Consider the following 15249-nt stretch of genomic DNA (forward strand, 5'->3'; position numbering starts at 1 on the left):
CACGGAGGCGCCACTGCCAGGTGAACAACGCCGGCGTACCAGGACCGGCGTGGCCAGTCCGGCGCCACCAGAATCACCAGGTGCGGCTCCGAGGCTAACCTGCGGAGGAACCTGGAGAGCAACTGAATCAGAGGAAAGACATACATCAGACGATACTGATGCCAAGGGGCTACCAACGCATCCGAGGCGTCTGCCAGCAGATTGCGCGTTCTTGCCACGAACCTTTCCACCTTTCGGTTTAGCCGAGATGCGAACAGATCCATGTCCGGGGATCCCCACCTCGCACACAGCATTTGGAAGACCTCCGGGTGTAGGGACCATTCCCCCCTGGTCCAGGGTCTGGCGGCTCAGATAGTCGGCCTGCCAATTTTCCACACCCAGAATGTGAACTGCTGAGATCGCCGGGACATGAGTCTCGGCCCAAGACAGAATGTCGGTCGCCTCCCGGGCCGCCCGGGCACTCCTAGAGTGCCCCCTTGGTGGTTGATGTAAGCCACCGCGGTAGCATTGTCCGTCTGTACCCAGACAGGATGACCACTGGAAGAGACAGAGTTTTATCGCTCGCAATTCCAGCACATTTGTCGGGAGGGAGGACTCCTCCTCCGACCAAGTGCCCTGGGCAGACAGGTTGCCCAGGATTCCACCCCAGCCCGACAGGCTGGCATCCGTGGTAACCACCGTCCACACCAACGGATGGAAGGACTTGCCTTCCGCCACCGACGGGGACTGGAGCCACCACAGAAGAGCCAATCTGGTCTGACGACTCAAGGAGACACTCAGATCCAGGGACTGAGGTAGTCTGTCCCACCTGTCCAGGATCTCCGCTTGGAGAGCCCGCGTGTGAAACTGAGCAAAGGGTATCGCCTCGAAGGCTGAAACTATCAACCCCAGGCCCCGCATACAGGCCTTGAGTGATGAGGACAGGCTGTCCCTGAGGGACCTGATCTCGTCCCGCAAAGTCCGGAGCTTGTCCTCCGGCAAGAACACCTTTGCCTGAGCAGAGTCCAGAATCACTCCCAGGTAGGGAAGACGAATCAATGGAGACAACGTCGATTTCTGAACGTTGGTCCATCCGAACTCCTGGAGCGTCTGTACCATGGTGGACAGATCGCGCACTAGGTCCTGGCTGGCACATGATCTCAGAAGTAGATCGTCCAGGTAACCCAAGACCGCAATGCCCTGTGCCCTCAGCAGGCCCAGAACTGGCGCCAACACTTTGGTAAAAACCCTTGGTGCCGAAGCGAGACCGAAAGGTAACGCCACAAACTGGTAGTGGTCCTCTGCGATAGCAAATCGAAGGTACCGCTGATGACCCTCGAAAATGGGGATGTGCAGGTACGCATCTTTTAGATCTATCGAGGCCAGGAATTCCCCTGGACTCAAGGAGGCCACCACCGAATGGAGAGACTCCATACGGAACTTCCGAACACGCACAAAGCGGTTCAGTGCTTTCAGGTCCAGAATAGGACGCACTTTGCCCTCCTTTCTGGGCACAGTGGACAGATTTGAATAAAATCCCGAGAAACCTGTCCCGATGAGGCACCGGACAATCACCCCCTGAGCAAGAAGGTCCTGTACCGCTTGGTGCAGGGCCTGCAGACGCCCCGGAGGCAAATTAAGATTTGAGGGAAAGAATCTGTCCGTCGGCCGGGAAAGGAATTCGATCCTGTATCCCGATCGAACGATTTCCAGAACCCACCTGTCCGATATCAGGAGCAGCCAAGGTTGGAGGAAACCGCGCAAACGTCCCCCCACCCCTGAAATGGGTGAGGGCGCCCCTTCAGGCAGAGGTGGACTGACCCGCCGAGTCGGCATTGCCTGACTTCTGCTTACCCACCCAGGGCTTCTTCTGACTGCCCTGGGCCATGAAGGGCTTGCCCCTGGATTGGTTCTGAAAGGCACGAAAGGACCCCTGAGTGGATCTAGGCGCAGAACCACGCTTGCCTCGAAAGGACTTGTTCTTCGGGTTCTGGGGCAGCAAAGTGCTCCCTGTGACGCCTTTTAACAGGGTATCCAACGCCTCACCAAAAAGGCGAGAGCCAGCATAGGGAAAATCAGCAACTGTTTTCCACGAGGACTGGTCAGCCGACCAGCTCTTCAGCCATATCAGTCGCCGGTTAAGCACCGAGACACTAGAGAGGCGTGCCACTAAAGGGGCCTCATTTAAGGCCGCATCACACAAATACATGATTCCTTGGTGAATTTGATCCACCATTTCTAGCCGGGCAGGCGGAACATCATCAGACACGAGGTTGCTCCTAAGCACCTTCGTCCAATCAGCCACCGCCTGAGCCACCAAAACGGATGCGAAAACGGGTCTGAGCAACGAGCCCTCCACCGTATAGGAATGGCGGGCTAGAGACTCCAACCGCCGGTCCGTGGCATCCCGGAAAACCGGGGTATCCTCAGAAGGAACCAAGGTAGCCTTGTTCAACACGGCCACAGTGTGATCTACCTGTGGAGGCACACACCATCGTGATTCTGTAGCCGGAGCAAAGGGATAAAGCAATTTGAACCGACTAGGCTCAAGGAATGGACGTTTTAACGTGCGCCATATTTCATTAACAGTGTAATGAAACTCAGCTGAGCAGGGAAAAACCTGCGCCAACTTGCGGGTCCTGTGCGTCCCAAATGAGGACACAACGCCCGGAGGACAGGGCTCATCCTCCAAATGTAGTGTTTCCTTAACAGAAACAATTACTTCATCCATGGTCGCCTGTTCTTCAGGCGACCCCGGGGAAGAGGTATCAACCCCTTCCACCTCTGCCTCCCCCTCAGACCCCAGCGGGTCCAAGGATGAGCGGGACCCTGAAAAGGGCACGCTCGCAGCAGCAGCAGCCATATCACCATCTGAATCAGAGGAGAGAGACAATCTGGGCCTCTTTTTAGCAGCACGTTCAGCCATCAGCATTTCCATATTTGACACCAAGGTCGCCACTACAACGGCCAAATCAGGTCTCAGAGGGGCCACAGGAGAACTGGGGACCCCCACCAGAGCTGGGGGGGAATTTGCTGTCCTGAGAATCCATTGCTCAAGGTGACAAAATAACAGTGCAATAAAGTTAGTACTATCCCTTGCATAAGCGATCCCCACAGGGACCGCATCAGGGAATCACACAGGCACAGACATGGGGGACACACAGCAACACAGGACTGCCACCCCAGACAGAGGCCCCACACAGAAGTACTTACGTGTACCAGATGGCGTGGGGTGCCTCTATGAACGGAAAGCCGCTGTCCTCATTGACAGGGAGTGCCGCTTGCCAGGGACATGACACTGCAGCATCGCAGATGTGTCCTGTGAGGTAGCCACCTCACGGCTGCATCCCTGCTGCGAACAGGGATGGGTCGTTAATAGTGCCAGGACGAACCACGGCTGAACGCTTGATGGCGGGCTGGGGGTCCATCTGACCCTCTGCGCTGGAGAACCAGGGTGGTCAGTCCGAATCCCAGCACCGCATGAATCCATCTTCTTCCGAAGAATCGACTAAAACTAAAGCTGACAAAATAAACAGCTAGTAAATTAAGGAAAAACTGACATTTCAAAAGAAAATCAACTAAAAAGGATTAGATAGGCTGAGACTGTAGCCCCAGCACAGGGAAGCCTAACTACTTCTGACGCTGGGCAGAATGAAACTGAGTTTGGAGTGGTCACTGCAGGGGGGTATTGACCAGATGGGGCAGCCCCCATGGGTGTGTATATGCAAATGCCTTTGTTCTTTTGACTAAGTCTTTATGCCTAGCTACTCCTGCGGGGCGGAAGTCAATACCCAACAGTGATGACTTAGAGGAGGCAGCGACTGTCGGAGGACGTAAGAGAAAGTTTATTTTTGTTTAATTTGCATAACGGTGTCCTTAGTTGACTCCTTCTCTGGGGGGATTCTTGTTCTCTCCATACCCTGTTTTTTACAGTACTGCTTTGTCAACGGCCACCTGTTGTGAATCTGGATTTTACCAATTTTTTGGTGCTCCCGTTCACTGGGGCCTTTGGGTATATGCTCTACTTTTGATATATAGTTACATAATTAGTGAGGCTGAAAAAAGACACCAGTCCATCCAGTTCAAGCTATGATGAGTGTGTGTGTGTGTGTGTGTTAATGTCAATAATACCTGGCATACCCCTGTATGTCATGGTCGTTAAGGTGCCCATCTAATAGTTTTTTTTAAACTCGCTGATACCACTGCTTGTGGAAGAGAGTTCCACATCCTAACCGCTCTAACGGTATAGAACCCTTTAAGTAGTTTAGGGTTAAACGGCTTCTCTAGTAATTTTAGTGAATGGCCACGATTCCTTTATATTCTCTTTCACTGAATAGTTTGTTCCCTATGCTAGGGTCACCAGTACGGTATTTGTACATTAATATCATATCCCCTCTCAAGCGTCTCTTCTCCAGAGAGAATACATTTAATGCTTGCAGTCTTTCCTCATAGCTGAGATCCTCCAGTCCCTTTATTAGCTTTGTTGCCCTTCTCTGGACACTCTCCAGTTCCAGCACATTGCTTCCTGAGGATGGGTGCCCAGAATTGGACTGCATACTCCAGATGCGGCTGGACCAGAGTCTTGTAGAGTGGGAGAATTATTGTTTTATCTCTGGAGTGAATCCCCTTTTAAATACATGCCAATATTCTGTTGGCTTTGCTTGCAGCAGCTTGACATTGCAAGCCATTGCTGAGCTTGTCGTCTACTAGGACCCCTAGATCCTTTTCCATCTTAGATTTCCCCAAAGGCTCTCCCTCTAATGAGTAACTTGTGTTCGTATTTCTGGCACCCAAATGCATTACCTTACATTTTTCAACATTAAACCTCATTTGCCATGTAGATGCCCATCCCAGTATTTTGTTCAGGTCATCTTGTAAGATTACCATTTCCTGCTTAGAAGTTAATGCCCTGCTCAATTTAGTATCGTCCGCAAATACGAAGATTGAGCTGCTTATCCCATCCTCTAGGTCATTTATGGATAAATTAAATAGGATTGGTCCCAGGACAGATACTTGGGGGACCTCACTTTCCACACCAGACCATTCCGAGTACTCCCCATGTATCACCACCCTTTGGACTCGCCCCTGCAGCCAGCTTTTAATCCAGGTACTCACTCTATGGTCCATACCTACGCACCTTAGTTTGTACAGTAAGCGTTTTTGGGGAACTGTATCAAATGCCTTCATAGAAGGTTAATAGATTGGTCTGATAAGAGCGGTTTTTCATGAATCAATGCTGATTTCTACTAATGATACTGTTTTCATTACTAAAGTCTTGTGTATAATCCCTCATCATCCCCTCCAATATCTTACAGACTATTGATGTTAGGCTAACCAGCCTGTAGTTCCCCAGGATATATCTCGGCCCTTTTTTAAATATTGGTACCACGTTGGCTTTTTTCCAATAAGCTGGTACCATTCCCATCAGTAGACTATCCATAAAAATTAGAAACAATGGTCTGGCTATCACCTGGCTGAGTTCTTTAAGGACCCTCGGGTGTAAGCTATCTTGTCCCAGTGACCTATTTATGTTAAGTTTTTCAAGTCTAGTTCTGAGTCTGTCTTCTGTTAACCATGAGGGTGCTTCCTGTCTCATGTTATTAACTTTAACATTACAAGCTAGGTTAATGTAGCCCCCCAATTCCTTTGTGAAGACTGAGGAGAAGAATTTATTTAGCACCTTCCCCTTCTCTCTGTCTTTTGTAGCCAGATTCCCATTGTCATCCTTTATGGGGACAATGTGTTTTGGTCTCACTTTCTTACTATTTATATACTTAAAGAATTTCTTGGGTTTTTTTTTTTTTTACTCTCTTCCGCTATGTGCCTTTCATGTTCTATTTTAGCCGCCATAATTTCGCTCTTAGATTTCTTATTTCATTCTTTGTAATTTTGGAATGCTGCCAATGGACATGGACCTGTCATCTGCCTGCTCATCAGGGATTAGCAGAGAGATCCCCTGTTGAGCAAGTGAATCGCAGCCGCAGTCCACTCTGTGTGAAAGGGGCCTTTGCCTGGCTGTAAGGGGTGCAATGCAAGTAACTGGCACACATAGCCTGCAGTTCGGGTCAGCTAAGCACATTAATGTATGAGGATAATGGTACAAGGGTTAATACAGTGTGAAGATATCAGTGATTACCAGGGGTAATGAAGGTTTCTCTAGCAGCCTGTCATAAGCGTGTACATGTGACAGGTGGGATACCCTCTTGCAGGAGGAGTTGTCAGCACTCCTACCGTGAGTGGTGTCTCCCACAGCAACAGGAGTAGATCAGCACCACAAAGATCCCCTGCCTGTACACAGGTATAGAAGAGGAAGAGTTAGGTAAAGTGCACGCATAGAGACAGCGCTAGGTGCACGGACCCCATATAGTTACTGGGAGTGACATAGCAGTAATACACTGGACAGGTGGAGCGGGTCCCTCCTAAATGATTCAGTGACCATGGTGGTATATATTTACATCAAAAGAGTTTACTAGAGCTCAGTAATCTATTCAAATATATGTACCCCATGTGAAGGGCAGTGACCCTATTCAAAGTGCCTAGCGTAGCCCAGAAGAACCCACCCTGGGGCAGGCTTCTCATGTGACCCTTGCTTGGCCATGAGAAGGGAAACATTGAGGACGTGGCTATCACTTCACAACCCCTGCCCTACCCACATACTGGTTAGGAGAGGTTATCTGGTCTAAATTACTTTGGAACAGAGTGTGCTTTACAAAGTATTGGAGAACTGGGGAATGAAATGTTCAACACTAGTTAACTCTTCAGGTTATGAAGTGAGGAGTGACAAGGAGGTTCAGCCAGTTTGGGAGAGGAAGGTGACGGAGGTTCTGTAGATAGTGATGGCTTGGTACTTGGCGCACCGCACTGAGTGTGAGGTAAAATCCCCAAAATATTTGAGGTTTACTATAGCGCTTGCTAAAATAGACCCAGGGATGGACAATGGCTTGTCAATATCCTAGGTTTAAAAAATTGTAGGCATATGTGTGAACGACTAAGTGATTCTAAATAAATATAGAGATATAATACCAATACATATATAAATTAATTAAATTAATAACAGTATCATATATCCAATAGGTGTAGAAGGTGATGAAAAATATATGTAAGTTAATAAAAATCACAATAAATATAAATCACAATAAATAGAATATAATGACATATATGTGCCTTTAGTGCAAAATAGTACAAAAATAAAGTCCAAGTAAAAAGTTCATACGTGACTTGGGTGAATAAACAGATAAAACTTGAGTGCTAATAAAGGAAAGTGCAAGTGCTCTGTGCTGGGTCCTCCAATAGTCAAAATGCTAGTACTTGTGGTGTCAATCCGTGAGGAATAATAGGGGGTGCATTCACCAGAAGTAGTGGGTCTTAGGTAACGTATGGTACTAAGACCTAATGAGCTTTATGGCCGCCAGGGCCAGGTAGGTCACTGCTGGGCTTTGTAGTCCCGTAATTATCCGGAATCCCTCTCCTGCATGGCCTGGATCCTCAGGGTCCGATCAGGGCAGAGAGTAAAAAAGCTCCAAATAGTGCAGTAAAATATTCTTTAATAAAATTTGCGGGTTCACGGTACATAAAAATCATAAAAAATCGGGAGAAACGTCAGCCAAAATGGTGCCTACGAGTGGAGAGCGGTGAGTATCGGCTTGCGTTCCACCCAGGCTCCCGTGACGTGTGCAGCATGCGTTCCACCTTACACGCGTTTCATCAGTGCGTAGGACGTCTTCATATCCTATAGCAGCTGCTTTCATCTTTCCCCCTCCCTCACATTTATTTATTTATCACCAATTCCCTCCTATTAGTACATCCATAGGCGCGAGGGATATACATACCGAACTTGGAGTATATTTACCTTTTTTATCACCGCACTGAGTGCCTAAGTCCCTATCTTAGGGCCCACTGTGGAATGAAACTCTCCTAGGAACTGGGCCTGGAACCACATGTGTGTGAGAGATATTAAAATAAGTTTGGCACTCCTCACCTCGTTTATCTGGGGGGGTCGGTCGGCGCGTGTAGCCAGAGACGCTCTACAGTTGCCGGTGGTGGCGGGAGGATTGGCGGCGCCCAACCTGCGCCTTTATTATTTAGCCTCCCAGTTGGCACACGCACATTGGTGGTTTCACCCCGAGGACAATCATGCTGCGGCGGCCTTGGAGGCGGCTATTTTTACATCCTATGAATCTTTACAAAATGTATTGCTTCGTAGATCTACTATGGGCAGACCGAATACTGCAATTATCTCTGTCACTCTACGGATTTTTGCGGCTACCACCTTGGGCGACACTGACCCTCCGGGGTTGTGTTCCCCTAATGCCCCCCTTTGGCATAATCCTCGGTTTCGGGAGTTTTTTGGTCGAGACGACGGTATTTTTTGGGCCCGCCTTGGGGTGAAATCTGTTTCCCACCTGTATGTCCGGGGAACCTTTCGGTCCTTTGCGGACATGCAATCCACCTTTGCCGTACCATCTATAGCTCATTTTCGATACTTACAACTGAGACATGTGGTGGCCGCACAGTTTGGCCTCCGGGATGTCTCGCTGGAACCATCCCCCTTGGAGTATCTCCTTTCTGACTCTTCGCATGAGAAGTTGGTCTCTACATACTACTCTAGGCTTTTACATTCTAAGTCTTAAGCGCCTGGCTGTGGTTGAGTCCCAGTGGCGTGAGAACGTCCCGGACTTGACGGAGGAGGTGTGGCATGACGTCCTTCCTGAACAAATCCCGGTTGTAATTTCCTCCAGGGATAGAGTCATACAGTTGAAATTCCTATATAGAGCATACTACACCCCCCAGTTCCTTCAGAAAATCGGTAAATTATCCTCCCCCCTCTGCTCTAAGTGTTCTGATGATGAGGGATCCTTTTTTCATGTGTTTTGGGATTGTCCACCTATCCGTGCCTTTTGGTCGGGGGTGACGGCTTTTATTAATACTATCTCTCAGTTGTCTAATGTTTGTAACCCCCTTCGTTGTCTACTAGGGTATGTGGATGATGAGGATGCCCCCGCTCGCACAAAACTATTTTTGCGTTTGCTCTTCTTCTATGCTAGGAAAGCTATTGCTCTCCGTTGGAAGTCTTCCACACCCCCTGATGTTCCATTTTGGATCTCTATTGTTAATCAGGCTCTGCCTTTGTATAAACTGACGTATGAGGCCAGAGGCTGCCCGAAGATGTTCCGGAAGATCTGGTCTTTCTGGGTAGACTCTGACCTTACTGCCTCCTCGGTGTCTGACCCTACCTAGGCGATGTCTAATGTGCCTTCTTTTGCTGTGAATACAATGATATGTTGCATATGATATCGTGTTCCCCTCTAGGGGTTCTTTATTGTGCTCCTTTTGCCATGACTGCTGTGTGTTATATGTACTGCTTCTGTTATGCCATCTGATTTGAGAGGATGCTTTGTATGTTTATGAGTATCCTCTCTTTTATAATGTACTGCCCTTTTTCTTTTGGTGTACTGTGTTTTGTTTGTTCAATAAAAATACCTTTAAAAAAAATAAGTTTGGCAGCTCCCCTGTTTATTTTTGGACTGACAAGAAAACAACAAGAGAAGGGCGCACCGACCTTGTGCATTACCACTTAAAAGTTTATTAAAATCAAAGAAGGGTAGCGTACAATATACTCACAAACGTAGCATATGAACAAGCATATAGGAAATGGGCACCGCTCGCTTCCAGGACACTTCTCTACTGCTGGATAGCGTGATGGCGTCCTCAAAACCTGATGTGGCTTACGCGTTTCGAGGGAGGACCCTCTTCCTCAGAGCCAAAAACGCCACAAAGGGAAACATGCATGTATTGTTGAGAATATTAAATATGTTTTGTTTTTTACCCAGATATATCCTTTAACAACATAACGTGTACCTTACATATGGGTAGTTTTGGCAATTTTGTATTGTTTGATAACAACATGAGGTAAGATCGTTTCCTAGTGACATTTCCTTTTATATAGATGATTAAGAAAATTGCTCACCAATTATATCATCAAAGGCTTTCTTCAGTGCATCTATACTTTCCATCTGGAAGACGTGTTTCTCTTTATCCTTTTTGGAGGCAATATCATTGAGCTCATCCAGGCTGATGTCATCACCCAGGCCGAACACATAAATATCTGTGCAGGAGAAGGGAACATTGGCCTCATTATAAGGGCTGTGAAGCCATAAGCAATTTTTTATTGAGCCTTGTCATTGTAACGCTACCCCTGGAAGGGTGGCTGAATGATGCTTGTCCTCTGGAACTGCCCTGACCTTGCAAACACCTAGACCCTTCTGACACTCTAGGTCAGTGATGGCAAACCTTGGCACCCCAGATGTTTTGGAACTACATTTCCCATGATGCTCGTGCAATCTGCAGTGTAGTTAAGCATAATGGGAAATTTAGTTCCAAAACATCTGGGGTGACAAGGTTCGCCATCACTGTTCTAGATTTATACATGGATTAGGCAGACAATGTTCAGTAACTTGGTCACCAACAATACCCAAAACAAAGTACAGGCAATGAGCATAGATTTCAATAACACTGTTGTATTGAGTAATTCAAGTCAATTATAGAATACAATCTTCTTGCAGCAATACTCAGTCAGATGATGTTAAGGCCCCTTTCACACATGCTGTCCGTTTGTCCGTTTTTCATCCATCCGTTGACGGATGAAAAACGGACATCAATGTATCTCTATGTAAAAACGGATGACAACGGATGATCATCAGTTAACATCCGTTTTCATCCGCTTCTGTCAATGTCCGTTTTTTTTGAACAGATGAATGCCCTATTTTTCATCCGTCAAAAAAATGGATCGGACGAAAAACGGATGACAACGGATGAAAAATGGATGACAATGGAAAAAAACAGATGACAACTGATGAAAAACAGATGAAAAACGGATAACAACTGACGAAAAACGGATGAAAAACGGATTAAAAACGGATGAAAAACTGATACATTTTGACGTGACTGAACTGATGAACTGAACGGACCGTATGTGTGAAAGGGGCCTTATAGGTACAAACAAATGGTTACTGCCCACACCTGTACCTGGTCTCTGCAGCAAGGAGCATTGGAAAAGGCAACGCATATAACAAGACACAAAAAGTTTCCAAGCTCTCCTTACCGACCAGTCTGGTTGGTAAGGAGAGCTTGGAAACTTTTTGTGTCTTGTTATATGCGTTGTCCTTCCAATGCTCCTTGCTGCAGAGACCAGTTACAGGTGTGGGCAGTAACCATTTGCTTGTGCTATGGATTATATTGGCCAGGCAATGCACTGACACCTTTGCTGCCATAGTGCTATAGGCTGGGTGTTCAGTATGAACCTGTGTCTTTAAGAAGGGTTGGGCTCCCTTCAGGTATCTCTGCCCTACACCTGTCCATATAAATGCATGTGCTTCCATTGCTGGAGACTCACAGAATTTAGAGTTAGGACCACAGATAATAGGGTGCCTTGTCGGGGCTCTGTGGCTTACACATGTATTTGCAAATGTGTGCAACTAAACCCCTGTTTTTAACGCATACTGTTGCACAGGTCAATTCGGTTGGTCACAGACTGGTCGGTAAGGAGAGCTTGGAAACGTTTTGTGTCTTGTTAAATGTTAATAGGTAGTAGATTCAACACAGATAATAATAAATAGGCAAGGTACACAGATAATAATGAACCACTCGATGAATCAATATCAATTATAGTGGCGCTTCCTAAGGCTCCGTTCACAGATATGCAAATTGGATGCATTTTAAAACTGCATCTGATTTGCATGACATGTGAATAAAACCAGCTTTTTTTGGAGTCGGGTCACATACAGTGGGGATCGAAAGTTTGGGCACCCCAGGTAAAAAATTGTATTAATGTGCATAAAGAAGCCAAGGAAAGATGGAAAAATCTCCAAAAGGCATCAAATTACAGATTAGACATTCTTATAATAGGTCAACAAAAGTTAGATTTTATTTCCATCACTGACACTTTCATAATTACAGAAAACAAAAAAAAATGGTGTCTGCAAAAGTTTGGGCACCCTGCAGAATTTATAGCATGCACTGCCCCCTTTACAAGGCTGAGACCTGCCAGTGTCATGGATTGTTCTCAATCATCGTCTGGGAAGACCAGGTGATGTCAATCTCAAAGGTTTTAAATGCCCAGACTCATCTGACCTTGCCCCAACAATCAGCACCATGGGATCTTCTAAGCAGTTGTCTAGAAAACTCAAACTGAAAATAGTTGACGCTCACAAAGCTGGAGAAGGCTATAAGAAGATAGCAAAGCGTTTTCAGATGTCAATAACCTCTGTTCGGAATGTAATTAAGAAATGGCAGTCATCAGGAACAGTGGAAGTTAAAGCAAGATCTGGAAGACCAAGAAAAATATCAGACAGAACAGCTCGCAGGATTGTGAGAAAAACAATTCAAAACCCACGTTTGACTAAATGATCCCTCCAGAAAGATCTGGCAGACACTGGAGTTTTCGTACACTATTCCACTATAAAGAGATACTTGTACAAATATGGTCTTCATGGAAGAGTCATCAGAAGAAAACCTCTTCTACGTCCTCACCACAAAAATCAGCGTTTGAACTTTGCAAATGAGCATATAGACAAGCCTGATGCATTTTGGAAACAAGTTCTGTGGACCGATGAGGTTAAAATCAAACTTTTTGGCCGGAATGAGCAAAGGTACGTTTGGAGAAGAAGGGGCACAGAATTTAATGAAAAGAACATTGTTTTTTTTAATTCATAAAGTGTTTGTTACTCTAAAAAAAAAAAAAAAAAAAAAAGATCCTGTTTCCTTAAAGCATGTTATACAGCACAGTGCTTGTGCTGTGTCATTTGCCCCCCTGTATCACCTAAAAAACCTGGTTGACCCAGCCAGTTTCTACCTTCCCCTCTGTCAGTTTGTGCCTCCGTCATCTGCAGGCCTGCACTGTCCTCACTGCCCTCCTTTCACCCCCCTCCCTGCCTGTCTGCTCCTGTCAGTGTCCGCCCCCTCCCCTCCTGCTGCTCTTATATTTAATTTAAAACCATGCCATCCCCTCTGTAATATAACAATAAGTGCCCCTGTGTCTGTATTACAGAAAAAAATATGCAGATCTGTACCTAAATCAGAGCAAATCCTGCAATCATGTGACCGCTCGGCTCTCGCTCTCCTCTCTACCCCTCCTTCCCAGCTGATGTCAGCGGCAGTGCTGGACTCTGCCCAATGGAGCTGTCAGCCGGGCAGAGAAGAGAGTCGAGGAGTCAGCTGAGCGCCGGGAGCTGCACTGATATAGGTACAGATCGGCATATTTTTTCTATAACACAGACACAGGGACACTTGATCTTATGTAGCACCCTACAAGGTAGGTGCTAGGCAATAGTATAGTGGGCTGCCTAACAACAGGGCCATGATTTTCAGGTGGGCTGTCATGTCTCCCAGGTGTTGCTATTGAGACTGGGGAGTCTCCCCACTGGCTCAATGAGAGGGTTCTCATTGGGTAGTGGAGGAAACCCAATCAGTGGCACATTCAGGCCTGTATCTACCCCAGAAAGGCAGATTCTGCCGCACAGGATTCTGGGAGTGGTTATAAGTTGGAGGGGAGCGGATGACGCAGCATCTTTGGCGGGAAGCAGTGTCCCAGGAGGGAGAGTACGGCTGTCTCTCCTCTTGTCAGAAGGATCGGGTGTTTCGGGTGGCTTGCCTGTGGGGACAGAAAGCAGAGCTGAGCTGCAGAGAGGATCCGGTGTGCCGAGGACCAGCGGAGTAGAGGGGGTCCAGTTTCAGGAAAGCATTCCAAGTTTGTGAGAAATGTAACTGCCCCTGCGGGTCTGCTTAGCTGAGAGGGGACCGCTCCGCTGAAGGTCCAAGGGATCCAGGAGCTAGCTAGCGGTAAAGGGGGTGCCAGTGTGACCCTGAAGTGTCAGAGGGGGTGCCTAGTGAGAGGACCCTGAAGTGTCAGAGGGGGTGCCTAGTGAGAGAAACCTGAAGTGTCAGAGGGGGTGCATAGTGAGAGGACCCTGAAGTGTTAATGTGTACAGCGTGCAGTGTTGAGAGTTGCAGCAGCACAAGCAGAGCAGCACAAGCAGTTACAAGGAGCTACCTCAGTCAGTGAAGGGCTGGAGGGAGCTGTTCACTGGACTTTTGAGCTAAACAGAGTGTCAAGAGTCAAGTCTCACTACAGTCCAGGATCTTTTGAGATAACCAGAGTGTTACAAGTCAAGTTTTAGCACAGTTCAGCGAGACAGCATTGTACAAGAGCCAATAAGCGTTGGTTGGCATTCAGCTGGCGTCAAGACAGCACTAGCAGGCATTTTCTCCAAAGTGTCCTAGTTATACCTAGTTGAGCCAGAGGAGTATCCCACGCATTCCCTTCTCCCATCCCCATTATCAAATAAACAAAACAAACCAAAGATGCCGGAATGGTTATTGTCTCAACTTTTACACTTGGGTATTCAGCTTAAATGGGCTGAAGGTGTCACCGGTAACAATGGCAGACCCATATCAGGCACAATGCCTGGAAATCCTGCCACACTTATATTACAGAGGAGAGGGGATAATTTTATAAAAGTGGCTTAGCAACCACTTTAATAAAAGAATTGTCAAAAACTGTATCTGTGTTTTAATTTCTTTTTGCCATTTTTATGGTAAATGAGTAGGGGTACAATGTACTTCATAGTCATTCACATGGGGGGCCAGGATCTGGGGACCCCCTATTAAAGGGGCTTCCATATTCCGATAAGCCCTCTGCCCACAGACCCCCAAAACCATCACCCAGGGTTGTGGGGAATAGGCCCTTGTCCCAATCAACATAAGGACAAGGTGCTTTGGGATGGAGGGGGGCAGAGCCCTATAGCACCCCCCCATGTTGAGGAGGTGGTGCGCTTGCTCGTCCCGCCCCCCCTTTCCTGGACTGCCAGGCTACATGCTCAGGTAAGGGTCTGGTATGGATTTTGGGGGGCTCCACACCATTTTTTTTTATTTTAGCGTGGGGATTACCCTAAAAATTTGTACCAGACCCAAAAGGGCCTGGTATGGATTGGGGATGACCCCCCCCCCACTATTTTTTTCACATTTTTTTTAAATGCAGGCGATGTTTTTTTGCAGTCAGCGGGGAAGCACGCTGACAGCTGATGAGTCATCCGTTGTTAAGGACATGGCGGCCAGCTTCCCGGTCCGCTTCCTAAAGAGAAGTATGGGGTTTGGGTTTTTTTCAGAATCATAATTACCTAAGTGGATGCAGTATCAGTCTGATGCTGCATCTGTCTGCCCACCGGCTCTAACACTGAGAAACGAGCGATCTAACACCACAGATTGTTTGGTTCT

At 47.2% G+C, this 15249-nt stretch overlaps 1 protein-coding gene across 1 annotated transcript in view; it reads right to left on the reverse strand.

Annotated features, from left to right (window-relative positions):
• LOC309559995 (complement factor B-like) overlaps positions 1-15249 on the reverse strand; it is a 230250-nt gene that overhangs the window by 87222 nt on the left and 127779 nt on the right. The window contains exon 11 of the mRNA XM_082263476.1: positions 9947-10084. Coding sequence (XP_082119602.1) covers positions 9947-10084 — 138 coding nt within the window. The remainder of the gene's footprint in view (positions 1-9946; positions 10085-15249) is intronic.

This window comes from Pelophylax lessonae (genome assembly GCF_965119305.1).
Source record: "Pelophylax lessonae genome assembly, chromosome: 7".
NCBI classification, from domain to species: domain Eukaryota; kingdom Metazoa; phylum Chordata; class Amphibia; order Anura; family Ranidae; genus Pelophylax; species Pelophylax lessonae.